Raw genomic sequence first — 12,672 nt, 5'->3', positions numbered from 1 at the left:
GTGACAGAGTCAGACCCAGAGGAAGTTTGAATCTGAGTGTATTTTGCAGGCCAGCAGTCTAGATTTTTATACACATTTTTGGAAACAGGGAGTGTTTTGTGGCTACATTTCCCATGGAGTAGATTCAAGGGAGTCAGTGAAAAAATCAGGCATACCCAGTACAACGTACAGAATGCAAAAATAGTATTGTCATTTATGAGTTATTGACTTGAAATGAAACAATACAGGGTGCAGAATGCAAAGTAAAGACGTCATCATTCTAAAGTTATTGGCTTGGTATCAGTTTGCATGTGCCCTCTTTGTCAAGGGTCAATCTTTTCTCATTTTACTTTTGCCCAGCACCTGTGTGCTGGGGAGTGCGGGAACCAAGACAGTTTTTCCTTAGTTCTCCTTTCTAATACCTGAGCGCCACTATTTGGAGCTGTCTGAAATACTTTCTTTCTTTGTAAGTCATAATATTAATTATTAGCTAATGAGTAATTGTTACCCTTGTTTCTTTTAATGAGTGGAGAAGACCAGCGGAGCTTGGTGGTGAACTCCGGGCCTCAACGGCCCCTGGCTGCAGTCCCATCTTAGGGCGTTTCATCGAAACGTCATCATGTTTGAAGGGTCGTGGTATGGGAGTAAGGTTAGGAGAAAGAATAGAGACAGCATATGCCAACACAATGAGAAAATGGAAGGCTGCAGTCAGTTACTCCTGGCAGGAGCATCAGGCCCATTTCAGGAGGCCACCCCTGGGCAGGGGTCGTCGCCTTGGGTTGTGCAGTAACATTTGTCACACAGACTCCACTAGAGGGGTCGTGACAATAAACTAAATGGTGGCAGGACAGTCGGCAGATCCAGGGTTCTGTTCCTTCCTAGGTTCCTTCTCACCTGCTGGTTCTGAGATTGTGTGTAAGAGTCACCCTTAGTGACATTCCAGCAAGGGGGTGGTGGGGGAGGGGTCTCAGATGTAGCTGTTTGGACCTGTCAGTTCTGGAGTGAAATGCAGTAAGTTACCCTCCTCTAGAGAGCTGGCCAAAGCACATTTGGAACCACAGGCGAGACATGGTCTCAAATAAATGGCAGATACACTCAGAAAACCCAGATCATTGACCTGGAAACCTTCATACAATTGATAAGAGGTTGAACTAGCACTTTGACATATCAAACGCCTGCTTTTTTCTTTTCTTTTTTTTTTTTCTCCTCTTCTTCCAAATTATCTTGGAGCGTCTCAACCCCGAGAGCCACTCACTGGTAGAGCTGACCTATAATGGCTGCAGAAGGTGGACTTCCGTGACCCCGCTGCAGAGTTATCAGAGAGCTGAGACTGACACAGGAAGGGCTACTCAAGTGAGCTTTCATAAACCCTCCCACCAGAATTTCGTGAGACTTCCATAAACATATATTATATTGCTAGTTCAGTTTACTTCATGTTTCCGGGTGGTTTCATGGCATCTTTGGTTATAAAATGGGTCTTGCAGAGCCACAAGCACGCCCTTGAAGAGGCTGGTGGAGCCCTGCCCCTTCTTTCTCTTACCTTTTGGCTCAGGGCTAAGAAATTTTGCTTCTTACATGCTACCTACCGTGCTGTGCTCTCTAACCACAGCCCATAAACCGTGAGGCCAATGGACCATGGGCTGAAACACATCAAACTGTGAGCCAAAATAGGATGCGTTTTGTTTTTAATAAGTTGATTATCTCAAGAATGTGGCCTATAACACAGCAAGCTAAGAGGAGCTCACACAGTACAACTTGGATTCACAGAAGAGGCAGCCCCTCCCCTCAGAAACAGAGAGGAGGAGGTGGTAGGCATGATCCATCCAGTGCTGTTTTAGAAAGGTAAATTGAAGGGTGCTACTGTGAGCCTTTCTTACTGCTAAACCTCTCCTAAGGTCATACTTTATATGTATTTAACCCTTTTTCTTCCCTGTTAATCTCTGTCTGTCTGTCTGTCTGTCTGTCTGTCTGTCTCTCCCTTTCTTCTTCCCTCCCTCCCTCTCCTTCTCTCCCTCCCCCCTCTCTGGTTTTTCAAGACAGAGTTTCTCTGGGTACCCTGGCTGTCCTGAAACTCACAGCGACCCACCTGCTCTGCCTCCTGAGTGCTGGGATTAAAAGCATGTGCCACCACCTTCATTCTCCCTTTTTAAATATAGCCTGTCTTTCTTCAGTGGGCTTGAATTATGTTCTTATTCACATATTTTATCTTAGAAAGTTATGTGTTAGGTTGATTTGATAGGTTCCTTCCACTTCTAGTGTGTTTAACCCTTTACACAGCCATGAAACTTACTTCTTTCTTTCTTTCTTTCTTTCTTTCTTTCTTTCTTTTCTTTCTTTTCTTCTTCTTCTCTGTGTAACCTTGGCTGTCCTGGACTCACTTTGTAGACCAGGCTGGCCTCGAACTCACAGAGATCCACCTGCCTCTGCCTCCCGAGTGCTGGGATTAAATGTGTGCGCCGCCACCACCACCCAGCTGAAACCTTTATCAGTACTATTTAGACTTCATTTTGCAATACTGTTGATAGACTTTATTTATCTATTAGCAGGTTTTTGAGGTCAGTAGGTGTTACTGGTGATTTGATACCTGAGTTAAGGTGGCGTTAGCTTTTCTGTATAGATACACCTGAAGGAGAGTCTTGGCAGCTAAGTAGAGACAAAACTGTTCAAATCTCCATGCATTGATTCTAATGCCTGTGGGTAAAGCTGGACTAAGGCAAGGGTTGCTGTAATGTTTGCTTAGTGGGGATTTCCCCCCCTTCCTGGCTCTTAAATTGCAAGTTCCCTGTAAGAGAGAGCTACCTTTTGTCTCTTACACCTTTCTTTGACTACTAATATCTGTAGATAATCTCTGAAATGAGTTTTATTATGTAGCTTATAACACAGGGCACATTTAAAAAAAAATCAAATGTTTCCATTTGGGAGTTGAAATGACTTAAATTTTTTATACTTATTTATTTATTGATTGCGTGTGTGTGTGTGTGTGTGTGTGTGCGCACGGATACACGTGGGCATGCATGCCCATAAGCTACCTCGGCACACATGTGGCGGTCAGAGGTCAACTGTAGGAGTTGGTACTATTTTTGTACCATATGAGTTCTAGAGATCAGACTGAGGTTGGTGACATTCGATGACAGACGTCCTTCTCTGCCAAGCCATCTTGCTGACTTCTACACTGTAATGGCAGTGATCCTTTCTAGTTCATTCTTACCTCAAAGGTGCCATTGGAATCAGGGTGATGGTCACCCAGAACCTCCCCAGGAAGTTGTAATTGAGACCTAAGGAGAGTGCGGAAAATGTGTGCAGTAGTCAGCCCCTGGGAGCTCTCGTGAGCATCAACCTTCCCTCTGTGCGTGCTGCCCCAGAGCATCGCAAGGTAGCAGGACCAAGTGCCGGAGGCCACGTGCCCACTCTGCCTTGTCTGTGGTATGTGTGGATAGCTTCAGAGGTATTACGGTATTGATTTTGCTGCTCACCAGCTGCTCAGTGCTGCCACATCCTTTCTGTCTGGTGCACAAAGCATTTACTGCATAAATGTGGTGCCTGCCACATCTGCCACACCGAGGCACGGAAATGGCGCGTGGCTAGGAGATTTCGCAAGAACGGATGTTTATACCACGTTGCGATTGATTGTAGCTTATCTTCCTTATTAGATAGTTTTTATTACTATGGAAAGTTTAAAACACACACACAGAAGTACAAAGACAGTGGGCCCTTAGGCAATTGTCCCCTACCTGTCCCAGTGTTTTAACAGGCTTGTTTCGTGTGTTACTCTTCTTTGGAATGAGAAGGGCAGGCATAATTGGGGGAAAAAAAAAAGTGCAGACATTAAGGGCTGGAAAAAAAAAAAACCTCAGCAAGGGCAATGCTTTCCTTTCTGGCCTATCCGTGGGTGTCCAAACCTGTGCTTAAAAGTGGCAGGTGCTCAGAGTGGACAAGTTGCATTGAGGGAGGGACAATAAAAGCAAATTCTGGGGCGGATTTCTAGAAAGGAAAGGTGGGTGAGGTGTTGTCCTAAAATAGCTCCTTGACATTACCTGAACTTGTTCTCTGCAGATTGCCCTGCCATCTCCCAGATCAGTGCCTTGATGAAATAGGAGACTGGTTCAGGGAAGAGAGGCTCACAGTTACTCAAATAATGGTGCAAATAAGTCCGATGTCACCTTCCCAAGTACCACCTGGGAGTTGCCTGCCCCAGAGATAATTTCTGTTTGAAAAGCCCTTGTGTTTCTAATTATGGAAGTTTTACGTATTCCTTGAGAGGAAGGTGGAAACTATCACCACAGGTGTCTTTACTTCAGCAGAGATAAGGTCATGATTAGCTTGGCTAATATTCTGATATCACATGAATCACTGTGGTAGTCAGCAAACGCTTGTAGTTTTAGAAATATGTGGCAGGTGTTCGGGCGTGCCTTCTCGTTAAATTCTTACACCATCATTACGAAGTGAGCACGTTCCCTCCTCCCAGGTTTTTTTTATGTAGGGTAGGGAAACGTGTGGTGAGCCGTTGTCTCCAGGCTTGTGGGCACCCAGACGTCAGGGAGGCGGTAGATCTCTCCCGAGCAAGTGGAGGTATTCTAAAACCTTTCTATCTCTATTTTCTCTTCTCACAGAAACAAGGAAGTTTTGTCCTTTCTTCTGTCCCGTCAATTTTATGGAGGACACTTATGCTTATAAGGGGTAAGTGTTTAATTGGGCCAGATTTAGCCTCAAGAAGTGGGATTAAGCAAGTATTAAGTAAGCTTTTGTGACAGCCTTTGCCTGGAGCATAATCTTGTCTTTGAACAAATTCCATATACTACACCTCCGCGATATTAGCTTAACATTATTCATAGTTCTTTAGTTCTCAGAGTTCTTAAAGATATTTTTAAGACTGGAGAGGTGGCTCAGCGGTTAAGACTACCTCTTGCTCTTCCAAAAGACTCATATGCAGTTCCTAGAACCTACGTTGGGCGGTTCACAGAGGCCTGTAACTCCAGCTCCAGAGAACCTGATACTGTCACCTGGCCTCCGCTGGCACTTGCACTCACATGCATGCACCCGTACACAGACATACACATAATTACAAGTAAAATATTAAAAAAAATGTTTAGAGCAATTTTAGATTTAGAGTAAAATTGGACAGTAGGTATGAAGCTTTCAAATGTTACTCCCACCTCCTGTAGCTTTTTATTTTAAATTTTAAGTCAAGTCTCCCCACACCCTGTGAATGAGAGAGCTACATAGGTTGTTTTTGTCTTAAATACTTACTGCTCCTCACACTGCAGTCAATTTGTGGTCATAGATTCCTTTAACTCCGTGAGAATTTCCAGGCAGGGTTTCCATAAAAAGCTTTTAGAAAAGCAATGTTCAAAGGTCAGATTTGTAAGAGATTTTTCTAAAACTTGATCACCAATCCACACATTTAACTTTCCCCAAATGAAGTCCACAAATCCCGATGGCTTCCTGCCAACCGAGGGGAAGAGAGTAGGTCTCCAGGAAGATGCGCATGCCAAGGAGAGGGGCTGGAAGGTCCTGGTGAGTTAGGAGGCCATGAGAGGTGCCTGCATGGTTCAGCTGTGCTCATATCCAGGCATGAAGGACAGAAGTAAAGGATCCACAGGAGGGTGTGGTTGATGAACACGGTGGCTCACACCCCAGTCCTACCCTTTAGCCAGGCCCTAGGCAGGTTAACCAGTCCCTCAGAAGCTCTGCTTCTTTGTTCATAAGACAAGGAGACCTGCGCCATGAGGTGGTTTCGTGACAAGTCTGGCACTTCCCCCAAGTTGTGCTCTAATCTCTGTAATGCACCCCGCATCCATAAATAAATGTAAGGTCGAAAACAAGGAGAGCAAAACAGTTCTTATCTCACAGAGAATTGTTTGCCAGCTGAAGCCTTGGTTCCCAATGTGATGGTACTTGGAGATGGGGCCTTTGGGAGACATTTAGGTTAAGGTGGGGTCATGTAGATACCACCTTCATGCTGGAATTAGTAGTCATATAAAAAGAACAAGAGATATGAAATCTAGATTTAAATCACCCTCCCTCCCTCCCTCCCTCCCTCCCTCTAACCTCCCCCCTCCCGTGTGTGTGTGTGTGTGTGTGTGTGTGTGTGTGTGTGTGTGTGTATACACATGTAGCAGGGAAAAGCCATTGGGGCTATAACTAGTACAAGGGCCCTCAACAAGAGGCTGACCCTACTGGACGCCAATCTGCGAGTTCCAGAAAGCCTCCAGAAGCGGGAGAAGCCAAGTCACAGTATTTTATTACAACAGCCAAGCAGGCTGAGACCAAAGGACTGTAGTCTCGGCTCTAAGAAGTACAGGCCTTCAAAGAACTGTGAGCCACCCCAAAGACAGATCCCTTACTACACACACGGATCTGTAGCTGTCTGTCACGGAGGGCTCCAGCCAGCTTTGGGAAGGACCTGAGGTGGGGTGCCATACCGATTGATTACCTGGAGTCTGGCTTTAGTGCTTGCTGCTGCATTTCCTCGATAAGATGCTTAGAATTGGAGGCATAATGTGACTTTGGTGGTGCAGAGCGTATGTGGGGGGTGTTGTGAGTTGCGCTGCGCAGGCCCTCAGCCAGTATCCTTACCATCCAGTAAATTTACTGGTCTTGATGGTGGGCCCTAAGTACCCTGAAAAGCTGGAATTTTGTTAATGACTAAGAGCATAGCCCCTCTTAAAGATAAATTTTTATTATCCCACCTCATGATATTGAAGTGTAAAATCAGAAGGACAATTTCTTACCTGTGAGAGACACCACAGATAAAGGAGGCTGCCAGTATATCTGCCCACTGGCCATTCCTGGACTAGTCTCTTTAATGTAGCAGTGATAGTGACGGTCATTATTTGGTGGTCGTTCAGTGCGTGTCAGGAGGCTGGTCAGTACTTTATTTGATAGCCCATCCCTGTAGGAAGGTAGATATTATCTAGGCAGGTATTAATTTACTCCCATGTTACAGAGAAGGAAACTTAGGCTTAGGGCATAAGTCACATGGCTGATAAGTGGTGGAATTATGGCTTCTCTTTGAACCCAAGTCCCTAATGTTTACTTAACTTTTCTTGTTGACATCCTCTGTTTGGGTCTGCTTGTGTTTCTTGTCTCACCCCGCCTCACTCCGTTGGGCTCTGCCCTGGGCTGGCATCTCACTGAGACTGCAGCTCAGCTGGGATTGGGTTTCCAACATGTGCTGAGGTCTGTTGTTTTAGGACAGGGATCTCCATCCAAAACAACACATCTTTTGTGATTGCCTTTCAGTGGTTTCTGGAGCAGAACTGCCAGGGAGTGGCATACGTCACCTCATGAGTTGTCATCACATTCTCAGTCGTACTGGAAAAATACAATCTGAAACCTCCTCGCTCCGGCGGAAGCAGAGCTACAGTAGTCCTCACAAGATAAGCCATGGGCTGCCACCTACCTTACCACCTCTCCTACAGGTTGCGTTTACTGTTGCTCCTTAGCCTGTGTCTGACAGTAGTTGGATGGGCCACCAGCAACTACTTTGTGGGTGCTATTTGGGTGATCCCCAAGGCAAAGGGCCTCATGGCGAGTTTCCACAAGGTCATACATTTGGGGAATGAAGACACGATGGCCCTTGGTGCAACCACGAAAAAAGCGGAACTTGATAACTGCCCTTCCCTGTCTCCAAACCTCAGTAAGTATTTGCTGGCTCGGTTCTGTAAGTACTGCAAAAAAAAAATTACTTAACAGGTGTGCAGAAAAGTAAAAAAAAAAAAATCATAAAATGAATATACCTTGGAGGACAGCCTGCCAGTTGAACTATTGTGTCTCCCGTGAGTTGTGTAAAGCTCTTTCTTCTTTTCTTTCTATATCTCGACTCCAGGCCTCTTTGGTCTTCGAGCCTGACATACTAGAAGCATTTGCTTGTGCATGGCAGCTCAGTGTTTTGCTTCGGCTTCTAGTTTGTTGATTTTCATCAACATACAGAACATAATTTTATCACTCCTACTGTATCAGGTCAATCAATTTGGACTTATGGTTCTGTGCCACCCGTTTCTCACTCTGTAAGGCAGTGGGCTGCCTTGGCATGCTCCCCTGCATCGCTGATGGAAGATGCAAGTATGGGCAGCCTTTCATTTGTGACTCACCTGTTAGTGCCCTTTGGCCACAAGGATGGAGTTGAGAGACAGGTCTAAGTACTTCAGTGATTTTTAGGTTTATTTCTTCAGGATCTTCTATGTTTTGGTTTCCTGTTGATGGTTCTAGTGGGCATAGTACATTTGAGAGACAAAAATCCCTCACATATATTGATTCTACAGTGTATCAGAGTGCTCGTACTTTCCCAGACAGCCCTGTAAGCCTTCTCTTGTTTTGATCCCCTTTCCCAGAATGCCTTTCCTCAGTCCATGTCTGCCTAGTGGGTTCCTATGTAGTCATCTGAAACTCAACTTAGATCTCTTTCCTCTTTTAGAAAGGACTCAGGGACTGCCCCAGCCCCGGCGCCCTGGCCCTGGCCCCAGCCCCAGCCCCAGCCTCAGCCTCAGTCCCGGCCCATCTCAGCTCCCTGTGTGCTACACCTGTCCTGTTGGTCACAGTGCACTTCTCATATGTTTGTCTGTCTTTCTCTGGAGACAGTGATCAGGCAGTGTGTAGCTGGGGGTGCCTTGCTCTAGCTGTGTAGTCCAGCCGCCCTCCCAGACAAGCAGCTGTGGGTCCCTGTGTGCACTAGGAGAGACGTCTGTTGGGAGGCTTTGCAGGTCTGCCATTCTTAACCTGCTGTGGAGACTGCAGCCTGTCTGTCCTAGCATGCCTCAGACTGTTGAGAGTGGCTGCCTGGAGAGGAGAGGAGATAGGTAGTACAAGCCGCAAGCAGCTTGCAGATTTAAAGCCTGTCTACTGTATGTGGGGGCCTTTGAGGGGGTATAAGGCACAGGGGGAGGTTACCTCGGTTCCTTGCAGATCTCTGCCTCCTCTCTTACTGGTCAGGCTGGACTTTGAGTTCAGGTCAGAAAGCGGGCATTACTTACTTCAGTCTGATATCCGAAGCCTTGCCCAGGATCGCATACCTCGGGCAGCCTCGAGTTTCCCTGGCAGATGTTGTGTTAACTGGAAACGTCTACGTTAGTGGCGTGATGGGAGAAGAGTTGTGGAGTATATACAGCTGTCACCCTGCCTAGGGAGTCCAGTGGGTTTCAGCTTTGTCCTAGTGCCTTGCCTGCAGGAAGCTAAGCTTGAGGAGTGTAGGGCAGAAGTGGGAAAAGGGCGAGTCTGAGTCAATAGAATGTTCTTGGCTTTTCTATCTCACCCTTCTTCTGGTGGAGGAGTTGACTCCATCCTGCCCTCATCTTTAGTGGGCAGTGAGGTGGCTGGGCAGTCTGCACGCCTCACTCAAAAATGGATCATAGAGCCAGAGTTGATTGCCCAGGGCCCAGGAGATGCTCTTAAACACCAGCTCCTTGCTTCATCAGCAAGCTGTCATTGTCATGTCATTCAGTGTACAGTTCCTGACTACATGAGACTTTAATGGAATGAAAGCGACAGTCCCCAATGGTGCTCAGGGTGCACCAGGAGGAAAGCCGCGCCGTCACCTGAATCAACTGTGTAAAACCCCAGAGCTTTATGCCACGGCTCCTGTTACAGCGTGTGTCCTGTGTTGAATGCAGGAGGCCAGAGCAAGCTCCTTTTTAATCCTGACCTCACTTTGGAGGAAGTACAGGCAGAAAACCCCAAAGTGTCCGGGGGCCGGTATCACCCTGAGGAATGTAAGGCTCTTCAGCGGGTCGCCATCCTCATCCCTCACCGGAACCGAGAGAAGCACCTGATCTACCTGCTGGAGCACCTGCATCCCTTCCTGCAGAGGCAACAGCTGGACTACGGCATCTACATCATCCACCAGGTGAGCGCGGGGCTTTCCAGGGCCCCGGTACCCCGGGGACGCAGCCACCCGCCTGTTTGTTTTGGGTGAAAGGATCATCATTAAAATGAGAGCTTTCTTCTCTTCCCTCACTTAACCCCGGAGGAGAGCCGAGGCGATTCCGGTCCTGAAAACGGAACCATGAGACCAAGCTCTGGGAAATGTTACTGTCCTTAACATGCTCGTCCGGAAAGCCTCTTTTTTGAGAGCCCTCCCACGTTAGCCAGTCCTGGCTCATATGCACCCCTGCCTGAGCTCTCTGGTGGTGTCTCTCGTTCCTTCTGGGTTTACTGTGTGTTGGGTTGGGCTTCTGCCTGTTGGTGTTGAGTGTGTGTGGCTGTGCAGGAGAGATCTCATGAGCGCTTTCATAAGAGTGCCAAGTGGTGCAGCCAGTGAGTTCTCTGGCTTTCCAATAACCTTGGCCCTTATCTCCACCTCTACTTGTCATTTCAAACAGGAGAGGTTTAAAATTTCACTTTCTTGACTGGCTCATTTGGCCTCCAGAAACAGTAGGAACAGCATGAAGGAAGAGTTCAGCTTTAAGGCGAGTCAGTCTGCGGTGGGTGACTAAACAGCCCCCTCGTTGGAATTAAAGTGTGTTAAAAGAACAACAGAGCATCAACTTAGACATCAGTGTCTAAGCTGCTTTTTTTTTTTTTAAATCATCCCGGGCCATTCAAACAATGCCCCTTCAGATCCTTAGAACCACTACTGAGGGTGTGGATGAAATCATTAACTGCTTACTCAATATTGGATGTAGCTACTAATACCAATTTTAGGCAGAACTGGCAGCTAACGGGTTCTCCTGCGTAGTGCATACTTTACGAGAGGCTTCATAATCAGGGCGCTAATCTAGTATGTCTGTGCCCAGTTTTTAGGACTTGAAATAAAACTTTAGAGGTTTTTTTTTTTTTTTAAGGTTTTATTTTTATTTTATATGTGTGAATATTTGCCTGCGTGTATGTAGTGCATCATGTGCCTAACTGATACCCACCAAGGTCAGAAGAGGGTGTTGGATTCCCTGGGACCGGAATTACAGATGGCTGGGAGCCATTGCTCTAACCACTTAGCCATTTCTCTAGCTCCTGTAGCTTCTTGTTTGGTTGATTGGCTGTTGAACAGGGTCTTTTGTAGCTGAGGCTTGCCTGAAATACAACTAAGGATGTTCTTCACTTTCTCATCCTCCTGCCTCTACTTCCCCAAAATTGGGATTGCAGGCAGCCATCCTCACACCTGACTAATCTGATGTTGGAGGTCAAACTCGGGGCGCCATAGGTGCTGGCAAGCACTCTACCAGCTTAGCCACATCTCCAGCCCACTTATTCTGTGTTAGAACTAATGTTGTTTTTAGTGTCATTGGTTAAAACTGTGGTTTATTGAGTCTGAGTTCTTATTTAGGATGGCCGCTACCAAAATATGGTACTGTTTTTAGTTAGCTTCCCCCCCACACACAAAGATTACGTGTGTGTATGCCGTGCTTGCAGGTGAGTGTGTGCGTGGTGACCTGGTTGGTTGTCTCCTTGTACCGTGTAGAGGCAGGGTCTCTTTTATCGTTTCTGCTGTTGTATGCTCCAGCTTAGCTTGCCTACCTGAGAGTTTCCAGGCAATTCTCCTGATTATACCTTCCATCTTATCACAGGAGTTACAGGTAACACCTGGGGTTACAAGTGTTTTCACCTCATCTGGCTTCCCCCCCCCCATAGTTGGACCAGTCATTGATTGGCCACACCCACAAGTTCTGCACCATCTTTACCCTAGTACATCTTGTGGGGAGGAAAAATGAGAGGTTTTGTGGGTGCATTGGTGTCCCAATCCCTCCACTGGAAGCCTGGTTACAGAATCTTTTTTTTTTTTTTTAATGTGAGTTCTGGGCATTGAACAGAGAGGTAGTTAGGCATGTGTGGCAGTCTCCCACCCCGTCTTCACCAGGCCAGGCTAGCCTGAAACTCTGTGTCCTGCTGCCTCTGCCTCCTGAGTACTGAGATCATAAGTATGTGCCATTCTTCCTGGCTACAAAGTCTGTTATGCTCTCAAACAGAAACATACTTACTTTTGTTAAACTTTCAGGAAAGTGCTGTGGTAACCTCTAACAAGTGCTTATAATTTCATTATGATGACCTATCAAATCAGACTCTGTTCTTTCAGAATTCCGTTAACCTTGAGCAAAGCTACATTGAAAATTCCTTGGGTCACATTGCACATAAAGTATTGATGACATTTCAGGCCACGTGTTCTTCAGATCTGTTTGTGCAGCCGCTGTGCAGGATAGCCTCCGCCATTAGTGTTATAACAGGATTTTCGTAAAGTGTTTCCAGGAAAGTTTTGAATAGCTTACAAGTATTAGCAACAGCCTTCTGTGTTGATAGGTCACAATTTCTTTTCTTTCTTTCTTTCTTTCTTTCTTTCTTTCTTTCTTTCTTTCTTTCTTTCTTTCTTTCTTTCTCTCTTCCTTCCTTCCTTTTCCGAGACAGGGTTTCTGTGTTATCTTGCCTGTCCTAGACTCGCTTTGTAGACCAGGCTGGCTTTGAACTCACAGTGATCCTCTGGCCTCTGCCTCCCGAGTGCTGGAATTAAAGGTGCAAAGCACCACTCCTGGCTCGATAGGTCACACTTTCTTGGTGCTTCCTGACAAGCTCATAGCTTAATCTCTTGGACGGTTAGTGTCAGTGTGTCAGGTCAGGTTAGCTTGAGATCAGTGCAGAGCTGACGGGAAAGCAGGGACACTAATTGATGGGGAAAGCACATTCAAGAAGTTTCACAGTTCATATGGAAGTAATAAAGTCACTTTAAAAATGGAGTTTAGAAGAACATTTAACATGAGCTCTGTTAAATTT

General features: G+C 46.3%; 1 protein-coding gene across 5 annotated transcripts in view; it reads left to right on the top strand.

The window, feature by feature from the left end:
* Window positions 1–12,672, top strand: part of B4GALT4 (beta-1,4-galactosyltransferase 4) — a 28,484-nt gene that overhangs the window by 3,029 nt on the left and 12,783 nt on the right. For 3 of the 5 annotated variants that reach the window (XM_084801096.1, XM_084801095.1, XM_084801093.1), the window contains exons 2-5: window positions 4,590–4,656; window positions 7,222–7,400; window positions 7,525–7,618; window positions 9,588–9,820. In XM_084801096.1, the coding sequence (XP_084657222.1) occupies window positions 4,644–4,656; window positions 7,222–7,400; window positions 7,525–7,618; window positions 9,588–9,820 (519 nt within the window). In that variant the 5' untranslated portion in view covers window positions 4,590–4,643. Of the gene's footprint in view, window positions 1–3,194; window positions 3,403–4,589; window positions 4,657–7,221; window positions 7,619–9,587; window positions 9,821–12,672 lie in introns of those variants that run through there. The other 2 variants (XM_084801094.1, XM_084801097.1) reach the window with 2 other exon arrangements.

This window comes from Acomys minous (assembly GCF_964271855.1).
Source record: "Acomys minous genome assembly, chromosome: 11".
In the NCBI taxonomy this organism is placed as follows: Eukaryota; Metazoa; Chordata; class Mammalia; order Rodentia; family Muridae; genus Acomys; species Acomys minous.
Note: the sequence above shows the minus strand (reverse complement) of the source record. Positions and strands in the feature narration are given on the sequence as shown.